This window comes from Mustela erminea, chromosome 9 (assembly GCF_009829155.1).
Source record: "Mustela erminea isolate mMusErm1 chromosome 9, mMusErm1.Pri, whole genome shotgun sequence".
NCBI lineage: Eukaryota > Metazoa > Chordata > Mammalia > Carnivora > Mustelidae > Mustela > Mustela erminea.
In genome coordinates this window covers 18,396,318-18,410,427 of record NC_045622.1, presented here as the reverse complement: position 1 = coordinate 18,410,427, position 14,110 = coordinate 18,396,318, and the positions used below count along the sequence as shown (strand labels likewise).

Below are 14,110 nucleotides of genomic sequence, written 5' to 3'. Positions count from 1 at the left end.
GTCCAGGCGGTTCTGAGAGGCCGGACCCCCTCCAACTTCTGCCTTGAGGGCTGCCGGCCTCTTCAGCAACATAGTGACTGAGAATTCTGGGGTTCGGCCCGGCTAACATTTCCTACCCCGCTTGGGCGCGGCTCCCTCCAGCCCCACATCTGCGTACCCCCCCCACCCCCCCGCCAACAAGTCACCCTGGCAGCGCCCAGGGGTCGGTACCTTGGGCTCTGACCTAGCCCAAAGCCACACTGGACAGAAGCGTCGGAACAAGGAATCCGGGAGGGCCTAGAGGACCCCGTACAACGCTGAAGTGGGGGTTGGGGGAAACAGAATGAGGACTTGGGGGGGATGGGCAAAACAACCTTCGCGGCCATTTTGTCCTCGCTCTACTTCCGTCTTCCCTCCCGGGCTGCCGGCTCCGGACCCCCCCCTTCAGGCCCCGCGCTCGTCCTCTCCCGGTTCCGCGTCGATCCAGATCTCGGCCAATGCTGCTGTCATTGGCTGGTTCCAAATTTGCCCACCCCTCTTCCTCCTCCTCCTTCCGTCCCCTCCTACCCGCGCTGACTGAGAGCGCTTGCGCAGAAGCGGACGCTCCTCGGCCCCCCCGCCACTCCCCGCCAGGGGTGACTGAGGACTCCCGCGCGCGGGCTCTCTCGGCTCCACCCTCCCTTTCCCCGGGGCCGTTCGGAGAGCGGGGGCGAGAATGAAAGTTCCAGAACGCTGCGGTGAGTGCGTCATCGGGAGGTGGGGAGGGATGGGGGCGGGAGTGGGCGAGGCCCGAGGAGTAGAGCCGGCTTAGTCATTGGGCCTCGTAGAGGTGGCGGCGCGCCCATTGGCTGAAGAAGTCATGATGGGCAGGTGATAGGGGTGGACCCCTTCTGGAAGGTTCTGAGGCAGGGTATAAGAGACAGGGTGGCGGGCGGAAACCGTTCTCATTGAACGCGGGGTCAGATCTTTGGATTGCTGTCTTCTCAACCCGAGCCAGGCCTACACGTAAGGTAAGGACCCTGTTGTGTGACCTCGTGGTGATTCCCCAGAAATGGGCGCCCCGTGCCCGTATTAAGAGTTTGCGGCGCTTTGGCGGTTTCCGGGCGTTCACGTTGGCCGGGGGCCCTGAGTCCCCTGCCCAGATGCGGCTCTGTTCTCCCCGAGAGGCGGTGGACCCTGGTTTGCGGCCGATCGGGAAACCCGGGGTGGGGGCTACAGGCCGTGAGGGCCGCCGCGGGGTCAGGGCGGCACCCGCAAGGAGGGCTGGGCAAGGGCCGCATCCGCGCTCGGGGCGGGGGGGGGGGGGGTCGGAAGTCTGGCGCCCTGGAGCGGGCCTTCCCTAGATTCTCAGAGCAGGAAGCGGCCGCTGGCGCGCACCCAACGCGGAGCGGGGAGGGGGGGCACTAGAGCACGGAATCGTATTGTGTTGTTTCTTGGAGCGCCGCGGGTGGGGGTGGGGGAAAAGGTCGAGCTCTGGGCTCTAGACCACGTGCTCGGTACTGTCGCAGACCCTCGGGGCAGGTGCTTTCTTCAGTCTGGGCTGAGCCCAGCTGCGGTTGGCACGGCAACCACGACTGCAGTATTTCTTGGTCTGGCCGTTACCGCGTGGTTTTCACACAAGGGCAGTGTTTCTGGGGGAGGTGCTGAGTAAGACGGAGGCCGAAGTATCTCGTATCTGATGGCCTGCGTTCCACGATAAACGTTCTAAGCCTCTGATCGCTTTATCAAACCGGGCTTTTTTTTTTTTCCCCCTAACCTTCCTCAGCAACCATGTCTAAGGGACCTGCAGTTGGCATTGATCTTGGCACCACCTACTCCTGCGTGGGTGTCTTCCAGCACGGGAAAGTGGAAATAATTGCCAATGATCAGGGAAACCGGACCACCCCAAGTTATGTCGCCTTCACGGACACCGAACGATTGATCGGTGATGCTGCCAAGAACCAAGTTGCAATGAACCCCACCAACACAGTTTTTGGTAAGTCGTTAATTAAGGCACTAGGGCGTGAGTTCAAGTGGTTTAGACTGCGTGTAATTTAAGTCCAAAGTTTCTGGAACATAAGGCAGCCAGGGAAGTTTTTATAACATGTTGAAAAAAATACAGGTAATTCTAAAGTGGGAAGTCTGAATAACTCAGAACATAAATCCATTTATTATTTTGGAGTTTGGTTGCTAGGTCTCTTGGTGTTTGAGTAGTGGTAGATTACGATTCTTACTGGATAGATGGCGGTGTTAAAACATTTGCATTTGATGACCTTTAACAGATGCCAAACGCTTGATTGGACGGAGATTTGATGATGCTGTTGTTCAGTCTGATATGAAGCATTGGCCTTTCATGGTGGTGAATGATGCTGGCAGGCCCAAGGTCCAAGTAGAATACAAGGGAGAGACAAAAAGCTTTTATCCAGAGGAGGTGTCTTCTATGGTTTTGACAAAAATGAAGGAAATCGCAGAGGCTTATCTTGGGAAGGTGAGTAGTGTGCAACCCTAAATGGAGGTAGCTGGAGGTTGGAACATTATGCACCAGATTTCCTATAAATGGAATTCCTGGGGGTTTGACTGAGGTGTTTTGTCTTTTTTTTTTTTTTTTTTAAATGGTCAATGTCAAGTGCATGCAGAGGCAGACAGTGTAATTACGGGACTGACATGGCGACAATTTTTTTTTTCTAGACCGTTACCAATGCAGTTGTCACAGTACCTGCATACTTCAATGATTCTCAGCGTCAGGCTACCAAAGATGCTGGAACTATTGCTGGTCTCAATGTACTTAGAATCATCAATGAGCCAACTGCTGCTGCTATTGCTTATGGCTTAGACAAAAAAGTATGTACCAGTTGTAAAGCGTAGGATTCATTTTACCGTATGTTGGAGCCATTGGAAATGTTGGACGAGGAGTACTTACTTTGTATTTTAATTGCAGGTTGGAGCTGAAAGGAATGTGCTGATCTTTGACTTAGGAGGTGGCACTTTTGATGTGTCAATCCTTACTATTGAAGATGGGATCTTTGAGGTTAAGTCCACAGCTGGAGACACCCACTTAGGTGGAGAAGACTTTGACAACCGAATGGTCAACCATTTTATTGCAGAGTTCAAGCGCAAACATAAGAAAGATATCAGTGAAAACAAGAGGGCAGTTCGTCGTCTCCGTACTGCTTGTGAACGTGCTAAGCGTACACTTTCTTCCAGCACCCAGGCCAGTATTGAGATTGATTCTCTGTATGAAGGAATCGACTTCTATACCTCTATCACTCGTGCCCGGTTTGAAGAATTAAATGCTGACCTGTTCCGGGGCACCCTGGACCCTGTAGAGAAAGCTCTTCGGGATGCCAAGTTAGACAAGTCTCAGATCCATGATATTGTTCTGGTGGGTGGTTCTACCCGTATCCCCAAGATTCAGAAACTTCTCCAAGATTTCTTCAATGGAAAAGAACTGAATAAGAGCATCAACCCTGATGAAGCTGTTGCTTATGGTGCAGGTAATAATTCTTTACCGTAAACAGTTGTAACATATGGCCTGTCAGGCCCCATGCTAGCTAACTCGCTGTGATGATTGATTTTTTTAAACATTCGTAGTTTCCACCAAAAGCTTAGCTGATGATGGCACAACTTCCTTGGATGTCTGAGCGACTGAAATTTGTTCGATAATGAGGTGGTTGGGATTTCTTTTCTTAACTAATATTTTTTATTTTAGCTGTCCAGGCAGCCATCCTTTCTGGAGACAAATCTGAAAATGTTCAAGATTTGCTGCTGTTGGATGTCACTCCACTTTCTCTTGGCATTGAAACTGCTGGAGGAGTCATGACTGTTCTTATCAAGCGTAATACTACCATTCCTACCAAACAGACACAGACCTTCACTACCTACTCCGACAACCAGCCTGGTGTGCTTATTCAGGTATGTTCTGTATTGTATTGGTACATTGTCCTGTGAAACTTAGGGAAGACGGCCCGCTATGATGATTTGACTTAAACCATTCGTAGTTTCCACCAGAAGTCTTGTGTTGGCCAATTCCTTCCTTGGATGTCTGAGCGCAGCCTTTCCTATTTGACCTTACACCAAGTTAGGAGCTTGGGGCAGTAATCTTTGCAGCTTCTTAGTAATTTTTATTTGCTACCAAGGTGTATGAAGGTGAGCGTGCCATGACCAAGGACAACAATCTACTTGGAAAGTTTGAACTCACAGGCATACCTCCTGCTCCTCGTGGTGTCCCTCAGATTGAGGTCACTTTCGATATTGATGCTAATGGTATCCTCAATGTGTCTGCCGTGGATAAGAGCACAGGAAAAGAGAACAAGATTACCATCACTAATGATAAGGGTAAGTTAAGAGCACAACTTTAGAGTTAGAGTTAAGATGGTTTGGGTCATAAGGATCATTTTTCAAATACTTAAACTGCCCAAGGATACTTGGGCCAAGGAATCACTTTCTGGAATTGGCTGCTTCAGTGGGTTACAGTCATTGCAGGGTAACTCAGAGTTCAGTTCAACAAAAGACCTGTTAATTTTCACAGGCCGCTTGAGCAAGGAAGATATTGAGCGCATGGTCCAGGAAGCTGAGAAGTACAAAGCTGAAGATGAGAAACAGCGGGACAAGGTGTCTTCCAAGAATTCACTGGAGTCTTATGCATTCAACATGAAAGCAACTGTTGAAGATGAAAAACTTCAGGGCAAGATAAATGATGAAGACAAACAGAAGATTCTTGACAAGTGCAATGAAATCATCAACTGGCTTGATAAGAACCAGGTTTGTAATTTAAACTAAATTGAGAGTGGATGGGGGTGGTTATAGGGTTTCAGCAAAAGATGAGCTGGGTTTTATACACAGGTCACAATGATGAATGGTCCAAACATTCGCGGTTTCCACCAGAATTCCAGATGTTGGCAACTAGCTTCCTTCCTTGGATGTCTGAGTGACCCAGGATTTCGTGGGTGGAGGAAGAATTGTGAATGATAAGCTTTTGTCTAGTCTTCACAACTGATTACACTAGACATATTGTGAAGTTTCTTTTATTTGAGGAACCTGCAGTAAAAAGTTCATTTTCTTTTTCAGACTGCAGAGAAGGAAGAATTTGAACACCAGCAGAAAGAGTTGGAGAAAGTCTGCAACCCCATCATCACCAAGCTGTACCAGAGTGCAGGGGGCATGCCAGGAGGAATGCCTGGAGGCTTCCCTGGTGGTGGAGCTCCTCCCTCTGGTGGTGCCTCCTCTGGGCCCACCATTGAAGAGGTTGACTAAACCAATCTGAGAATAAATAGGTTGAGCATTGTTCCACATACAATATTCAAAGGACCCAAATTTGTAGCAAATTCCATGGCAGTTGTAATGTTGAGCTGCTATAGCAAAAAAAACCGGGCATTCTTGATACTTGAATATGGAATATGTGCACAGGGAAAGGAAATAAACATTGCACTTTATAAGCACTGTATTGTTAAGTGGAAAATGCAATGTCTTAAATAAAACTGTATTTAAAATTGGCACCATACAATTGTCTGACTCCGTGTTTATACAGGGGCAGCAGGCAGCATTAGATTTGGGGGGCTGGATACTCTTTAGGCCTAGTGATGAATCACCCAAAAACAGTATTTGGATTGTTACATAGAACAGTTCAGACAAGTAACTCGAGTCAGTATAAAAAGTGGGTTGGGTTCATGATAAGCCAGATTTCATGATCACTAGATACTAACTAAGCAGTAAAATAGGATTGAACTGCATAGAGGCTTTCCAGTGCTTGGGGGGCTGTTGGGGTGGAGGAGAAACCAACTGGAAAAAGGAATCCCAAGTGTTAATGCCTTGCTGAACAGACTATCCGTTTGTGACTGAAGTTCAAGGGTAGGCAACTGAATACTGGAAAAACCAGACAGTGGAAGCATGGAAGCAGTTTATTGAGCATGTGGAACTGACCCAAGTACAGGGCAGCATATTCTAAAGCATCCATGTTCTCAGCGGGGGGTAGGGGTGCATTCTGTTTTTTTCTCAACTTAAGGGCTGGTTGGTAGAGAACTGGCTGCGAAGTTGTGGGTTGGGGTTTGTTTACCATAGAATCAACGGAGAAGGAAAGGCCTGAAATGGCTAATTCTGATCTCCGATGACGAAGCTAAATCTCAAAGACTTGAAAGCTAAGCTGATTTGAGTACAGTTCTGTTTGATAAATACTGGGTTGCCTTTAGGTAAGTGGTTTCAGAGCAAATCTCTACATGCTTGTCTTTTGTTATGGTGGGTGTATTAGTTAAACAGGTTGAATTTGGCTTTGACAGTAAATGTTTGGTGTGCTATGTACCAAAAGTACTTGGCCTTGGAGTTTGACTCCCATAAAAGTCGTGTGTCATTTGGTGGCTGATGGGCCTCAGTCCTCAAGCCTAGAGCAAGGAAACCAGGGAGAGGTGATAAATACATGGACAAGGTTGACAAGGGTTGGTTGTGCCACGTTTGCCATCTGGTGGCAGAAATGAATCCTATCCTGTGCTAAGATTTTTTTTAACTGCAAAAAACCCCAAACCTTGATCCCTACTCAACTTTCCTGTCTTAGGAACTGTTGGTTCCTGGGTGACCTGGTATTACACGTGTTTGGATTTTGTATGATGATTTTGCAGTAACTGCAACATTGAAGAGCATTATGCAAGGTCTGTAAGAATAGCTAAAACCTCCTTCATACAGAGGTCATTATCTAAGTGGTTGGTAATAACATAATGGTTGATAATACACTCCTGTGATTTAGGAGTGTATCCATGTAATGGCTTAAGAGTCTCCAGAAATTTATGGTACCATACATGATTTATGTTTGCTTTCCTTTATCTTTTCAAGGGTCACAAGTTTTTTAAAAAAGCAACACATGATTCTTGGGAAAAGCCCAGGCCTCTTGTATATAACTTGCATGTTTTTTCCCCCACCTTTTTAGTTTATCTGCCCTGGGTTTTAGTTATTTTTGTTAATATGTCCTTTATGAACTGAAGCAAACAATTTGAGAGTACTCTGCTCAAAAGAAATGTAATTTTTTTTGTTGTTCCTTTGAAATCATGGGGTCTTGGTAAAATTGTGGGGGTCAAATGTGATTAGTGAAAAACACACAAGACAAAGCCCAACCAAAGTTGTTAAGTTCTTGTTACTGTTAAAAAAGAACTTCAGTTAAAGTTCTGTCTATGAGTTCCATTAGTGAAACAAATTGGGTTTTGAAAAATGGTGGTTTCCTGTATACAAATGGAAGAATTTTGGCATGTATACTAGGAAATACTGAGGCTTTGGGAAGAAGGTGGAAATTAGCTATTTGCTAGATTCCTTAAATAACTAATCTGAACAAGGTTATGTTTACAGTTGACACAGGTTCAGAGTTGAGTTGATCTCAGATGCCGCAGGGGAGGGATCCAGATTCAAATTCTAGCAGGCTTTACTCCAGAACTTGTATTTTTGCTCCATTATATCGTGAATTAAACACTAGCTCAGCACAGAATCTGGGATTCACACATACTGGAATATCTTTTTAAAAAAGGTTTTGAGAGGGGCGCCTGAGTGGCTCAGTGGGTTAAAGCACCTGCCTTCGGCTCAGGTCATGGTCCCAGGGTCCTGGGATTGAGGCCCACATCGGGCTCTCTGATCAGCAGGGAGTCTGCTTCCTCCTTTCTCTCTCTCTGCCTGCCTCTCTGCCTACTTGTGATCTCTTTCTGTCAAATTAAAAAAAAAATTAAAGATTTTGAGAGCACAAGCATGGGGAGCAGCAGAGGAGGAGGGAGGAGCAGGCTCCCTGCTGAGGAGGGGCTCAATCCCAGGACCCTGGTCTCATGACCTGAGCCAAAGGCAGATACTTAACTAAGTGACCCTGGTGTCCTTGGAAGGAATATTTTCTTAAAGGGAGTTTTGTATCTTGCTCCTCAACACACGCAATCATGTACTTAGTAAACTTCATCTCTGTACTCATCTGGTAGTTCTTTGTTTGTGTTCATGGTCAGTGATTTATTTTTGCCTTTTGCAAGTAGCAGTCTATGCAACCATGGGCATTGAAGGAGCTCAGTGACTCAAGCCAACTTAATTTTGTGTTTAATGAGGTTCCTGCTGTGAGATAAACCTGGTTTATGGGGGTAGATTAAGAAGCTGGTAAAAATGTGTTCTGGCCTATATATGTAGAGTAACAGGGGAGGCTGACCCACACAAGACCAACTGGTAACCATGAAATGCTTTTACAAAGTATAAAATGGCATGCTTGGTGCAAAGACCCTAGCTAGAAGTACCAGAAGTTGTTAGAGCACCCTTAGAAGAAGATGCAGAGAAGTGGTCCTAGAGGATGGCAGTATTTAACACTTACAGTTGTTTAGAGTTAATAGATGGCTTCCACTTCTCTTGATTCTTTTATTTTTTAAAAGATTTTGTTTATTTGACAGATCCTAAGTAGGCAGAGGGAAGCGGGGAGAGAGTGAGGAAGAAGGCCCCCCTGCTGAGCAGAGACACCCCCCCCCAATGCTTGATCCCAGGACCCTGAGATCATGACCTGAGCCAAAGGCAGAGGCTTAACCCACTGAGCCACCCAGGCGCCCCTCTTGATTCTTTTAACGACCTTCCTCAGGAAGGAAGGTTGGATGGTCAAATGGTCCCAGCTATGCACGTGTAAATATATGTGGGGTGGCAAAGGCAGTTTTTAATTCTGGCGAATTTTTAAGGAGGTTGTGGTTATAAGTAGAAATGTGGTGCTTGATTGCTGGCTCATAATTTTGCACAGGGCTCCACTGGATTGGGCAGAGGGAGCAAAAAAAGCGAAGTACCTCCGTGTGCAGCTTTTTAAGAGTTTCAGGTACTGTATTTAGCAATACCTTGAGTTTAATCCACAGTAATTGTTGCACTTGTTAAACTAGTAAGGGAGTAGTTTTTATCTGCAAAGCCACAGCAATACTTTACTCCCAACAATATTACTATATATGTACTTAAATTGTAATACAAAGAAATGGAATGATAGTACCTGCAAACAATCCTTTGCTCAAACAGTATTTATGGAGTACCTGTAGTTTTCCAGGTATCCTATACTTTCATAGGAAAAACAGCCTTTTGAATTCTGGTAAGGTAGAAGAGAGTGATTGGTGGAACATAAATAGGGAAAAGTTGAGAATTTTCATTTTCGGGGTCTGCGTTTGGATGTAAGGACCTCTTTTTCCACTAGATGGCAGTAGCTATTTAGAAAACAACTCCAGACGCAGCTGAGAAAAGCTCCTGAAACTTGATCCCTAAAGTCTGTGCTTTGGTTAGTTTCACAAATTGCCTAACCTGGAAGCAAGTGCGGAGGAAGGAAGTCCACGCTGAAGACTCACATTCATGTTCCAGGTAAAGCATTCCCAGTAGGCAGTAGAGCAAGTGCTCTGGTTGGGGTTATGGCTTTGAGTAGGGATCTCAGGGTATGTGGGGCATGGGGGTGGTGGGGAGATACAGAGCCTTGAAACATGGAGGGGGAAAGAAGGTAAATCTCAATTTCCTAATACAGTCTAATTTGAGCCCCTATGTTATTTCGCTCATCACCTTTGAACTTCGGAGATTCAACCATATTTATATGAAATGCTGGAATTTCTCCCCCCTCAAATTCAAACCCAAGAATGCAAGAGGATTCACACATTTCTGTATTTCCAGTATCTGGCACATGATAAGTATATAATTTATCAAGTGTAAGAATAAAAAGGAGTGAAGCAGGCACCCAAGAGATTAGTAGTAGAATGTACTCTCTTTGTAAGGGTCTGGTTATGGTCACGGTTATGGAGTGGTGAGAGGTTGGCTGGCCGAGCTCAGGATCCTCCACAGGCCTTTGCTATAGTTGCTCCTTGCAGAATTGGGGAGCCAAGATTAAAGTTGCATGAGAGGAGGAAATGATCAAACCCGGAATAACTCTAGCCAAATAAAGTTGACAGTGGCACTGTCAAAACCTTTTGCCTAATGGACTTCGATGTCTTTAGACTGCCTCCAAAATCTGGGCAGTATGTGGAATGAATGGGGTGAGCAAAGGCAGTGCAGCTAGTCTTTGCAGTTGGAGAGGACAGCCAGACAGCCTGGCTTGGTGAGAATGGGGCCTGTCCTAAGAAGCTGCACCTCAGTTCAGGGTGTTCAGAAGATGCAGTCAGGCCCAGAACAATAAGAAAAAAGGCTGCAAATCTTCTTGACTTGGATTAGGCAAGGGTTTCTTAGATATGATGCCAAAAGCATAAGCAACAAAAGAAAAAGACATATTGGGTTTCCTGAAAATTAAGAACTTAGGTAAAGGATGCCATCAAGGAAGTGAAGAAAGACAACACACAGAATTGGAGAAACCATTGCAAACCATGTATCTAATAAAGGACTGGTATCCAGAATATCTTAAAAATATCTTAAATTATCTTAATTTAAAATATCTTAAATATCTTAATATTTAATAATATTAATAAAATATCTTAAATATCTTAAAAATACATTTTTAAAAGATTTTATTTATTTATTTGACAGAGATCACAAGTAGGCAGAAGGGCAGGCGGAGAAAGAGGGAGGGAAGCAGGCTCCCTGCTTCCCAGAGAGCCCAATTCGGGGCTCGATCCCAGGACCCCGGGATCATGACCTGAGCAGAAGGCAGAGGCTTTAACCCACTGAGCCACCCAGGTGCGCCTCCTAAAAATACATTTTAAAAATATTTCTACAGTGGACAAAATATCTGAAAAGCCATTTCTCCAAAGAAGATGTACAAATAGCCAATAAGCACATGGAAAGATCCTTAGCCATCAATGAAATTCAGCTCAAAACCACAATGAGACAGAACTTTATTCCCCGCAAGGATGTTGGCCATTAAAAAAAAAAAACTTGGCAAGGATGTGGAGGAACTGGAACCCTCCTACAATCCTGGTGTGATGATAAAACAGTACAGCCACTGTGGAAAACAGTCAGCAGTTCTCAAAGAGCTAAGCAGAATTGCCATTACAACCTAGGCATTCTACTCCTAGCTATGTGTCCAAGAGTGATTACAGTATACATACACATAAAACTTGTACACAGGTGTTCACAGCAGTATCAATCATAAGAGCCAAGATGTGTCAATCACCCCAATACCATTACCTGATGAATGGGTAAATGGTACACAGTTGCAGTGGGATATTATTCAAATATAAAAAGGAATGAGGTCCTAATACATGTTAATGTATCCCTGAAAAGGGAGGCAGCCACAAAAGACCACATATTATACAATTATGTGAAATGTTCGGGATAGACCAATCTTTTGGGACAGAAAGTAGATTGGTTCCCTGAAGCGGAGGGAAAGGAGGGTCTGGAAGAAATGCAGTTACTCTAAATAGGTAATAGGGCTTTGTCTGAGGATGATGAAATCATAATGAATTATAATGGTTAAACGCAATTTTGCAAATATATGAAAAATACTGAATTGTATACTTTAAGGGATGAATTGTGTGGTAAGTCCCCATAAAGCAGTTTTATGATTTTTTTTTTTTTTTAATTCAGAAAAGGGGAGGGAAAGAGGCTACAAAGCTGGCTTCTCCAGTGAATGGGAAGGAGGGGAGAGAGAGTGTGTGTCCCCTGCCGTGCCAAATGGGAAGATGGATGAGGAGAAATAATAGGTAACATTCTTACTTTCAAGGAAGCAAGCAATCATGGCTATTCAGCAATTTTCCTTTCATTCCTCACCCCAGCTTTATTGCCATACTTGATGTACACTCTGGTGCAACATTAGGGTGTGTAACATGTTGGTTTGATACACTTAGGAACGCCCCGTCCCCTGACATTAATCACCACTTCCTTTTCCTGGTGAGGATACTTGAGATTTGCTCTCTTAGCAACTTTCCAGAATCTATGTACTCACCATGCTCTCCATGAGACACCCAGGACTTCTTTATCCTGTGAGCTGGAAGTTTGTACCCTTGGACAAACCTGTCTCCCTCCGTGCTGTTGTTTTCAAACGTCTGCACTTCTGCTGGAGACACAGTAGACTCTTAATCCAAGTAGATACAGGTTCCACACCAGGGGTTGAGAAAATTAGATTGGTCTGGAAAGAAAGCAGGCGGCAAGTAATCATCTGAAAACTGGAAATAGTGACCAGGAACCTTTTTATTTGCTTGTTGATTGTTTGTCATGTTTCTGTCTGAGACTTGCTCTGCCGTTGACTAGGTGTGTGAGCTTAAGCAAACTCTTATCTCTTAAAACTGAGTCTCTCATGAAACAGGGGTTGTAGCAGTCAGCTATTAGGTTCGTTATGCAGATTCAATGAGCCAGTAAATATGGAGCTCTCTGCCTGGCTCCTAGAATAAGTGCTCAGTAAGAGCTATTATTACTGACCGCTGGTTAAACAGCAGCCATAATTACTAACATTTCCTAAGGCTGCCATAAAAAGGGACCAAAACCTGTATGGCTTAAGCCAGAAATGCGTAGTTTCACAGTTCTGGAGGCCAGTGGTCTGAAGTCAAGGTGTTGGCAGGCCGTGTTCTCTGAATGCACCAGGGAAGGAACTGTTCTGGGCCACTCTCTTAGCTTCCAGGGGCCTCACATGTTCCTGGGCTTGTAGAGCACCATTGCAGTCACGTGACTGTCTTCTCCCTGCCTATGTCCACTTCGACCTCCCTCTGTGCACATCTGTTTATGTCCAAATTTCTGCTTTCCACTAGGACGCCAGTCATACTGGAGTAGGACCCTCCCTAATGACCTCATTTTAACTCAGTCACCTCTGTAAAGACCTTATTTCCAAATAAGGTCACGTTCTGAGGGCATTAGGATCCGCTACCCTTAAAAATAAAGCTGTTGCTGATTTTACCAGCAAAACGGGTTTATTTGGGAATAACAGAATGGCAATGTAGGACAAGCAAGCTCAGGCAAAACCATAGGCAAGTTCCACAAACAAAGGGCAGGAACTTTATTTTACGGGGAAGGAGGAGGAAGTTGGGGGGAGTTGTTTTGAATAAAAGTCCACTGGAGAAAAGCAGGAAAGGGGTGCGGGTGGGGGAGGAGTTCTCCTTGGCTGAGCTGCATGGACCCACCATCTCTCCTAGGAGAAACAGTATACCTCCTTCCCTGCTGGGGCCTGTAATTGATCCTTTTTTCCTGTGGACTTTTCCTCTGGTGGGGTCTGGAACTGATCATTCTTCTTGCAATTGACAGTGAATGGTCCAGGCTCCCCCTTCCAGCCTCCCTTTCTGGCATCAAGTCCACTTCATTGAGATTTCCCTTTATTACTTTCCATAGACTTCTCTAGGTTGTGTGTGTGTGTGGGGGGGCCAGGGAACACAATTCAACCCGTAACAGTCACATTCCCTGTTACCACAGAGGAGGAAACTTCTTTCCTGCTTTTGCCTAAAAAGAGCAAACGCTCCACAAAAATCCAAATACCTGTTCTTTCATGGGACCAACAAAAAGGCATTTTCATGAGTCTCCTTCTCTGAACCAGGTCCCACCGTAGGTCACCAGCTGTGGGCAGAATTCCCTTTACCGGCCCATCATCCCTCCAGATTCCCAAACAATGCCTAATTCTGTTATCGCCGGTGATTTCCCCGTGGGCAGCAGTTTATTTCTGTCATCAAGTCTCTGATGAAATCTTTAGCCATGAAATGTTTAGTCCAATCCCAACAAATCGTGTGTAGTGTTAACAGCACAGGCAGCCGGTGGCCTGCATTACGTGGTAATTTGGAAGCGAGAGAAGTGATAATATAGGGCCGGGCTTCTTTTGTGAGCTCGCATTAATGCTGGAGCTGGTGATGTCAATTGACAGCCCATTGATTTGGGCTAATAGTGCCTGGAGGGGGCAGAATTGGGGCGAAGTAGGGAATAAAGGATATCGACGGTCAGCCGCCAGGATCCGGGCAGCTTTTAATCTATGACTGCCCTCTTTTAATGCAACTTCTGTGTCAGCTGTATTTATTTCCTCCAGCTCTGCCTGCTGGGCTGAACTGTGAAGCCGGTGGGACACCACCCCCAGAGTGGTCCAAAGTTCCCCAGTATTGATTCTCTGATGCTCTGGGGTGAGAATTATAATTATTTCATTAAGCCCTTTAATGGGTATCAACTATGAACCTTCCCCAGCCCAGGCTGGGGTGGCCAGGGCGAGGTCCACATCATTAATCTGTGTTCATCTCGTTGCCACCAATTGTCGTCCCCTCCACCCTTTTTTTCCCCTCCTATTATTGCGTCTATGGTTTTAGTGGGAAGC

The 14,110-nt window shown here is 45.5% G+C and overlaps 1 protein-coding gene and 1 non-coding gene across 2 annotated transcripts; both read left to right on the top strand.

The window, feature by feature from the left end:
• The first annotated feature begins 869 nt into the window (after nt 1-869).
• HSPA8 (heat shock protein family A (Hsp70) member 8) lies at nt 870-5,458 on the top strand. Its single transcript, XM_032356457.1, has 9 exons — nt 870-989; nt 1,745-1,954; nt 2,241-2,446; nt 2,647-2,799; nt 2,897-3,452; nt 3,668-3,870; nt 4,095-4,293; nt 4,487-4,719; nt 5,026-5,458. Exons 2-9 carry the CDS (start codon nt 1,750-1,752, stop codon nt 5,209-5,211), a joined length of 1,941 nt encoding a protein of 646 aa, XP_032212348.1. The 5' UTR covers nt 870-989; nt 1,745-1,749; the 3' UTR covers nt 5,212-5,458.
• LOC116600397 lies at nt 3,515-3,603 on the top strand. The gene has a single exon (XR_004289612.1). It is a non-coding gene; the product is annotated as a small nucleolar RNA SNORD14 (small nucleolar RNA).
• Nucleotides 5,459-14,110: the final 8,652 nt, after the last annotated feature.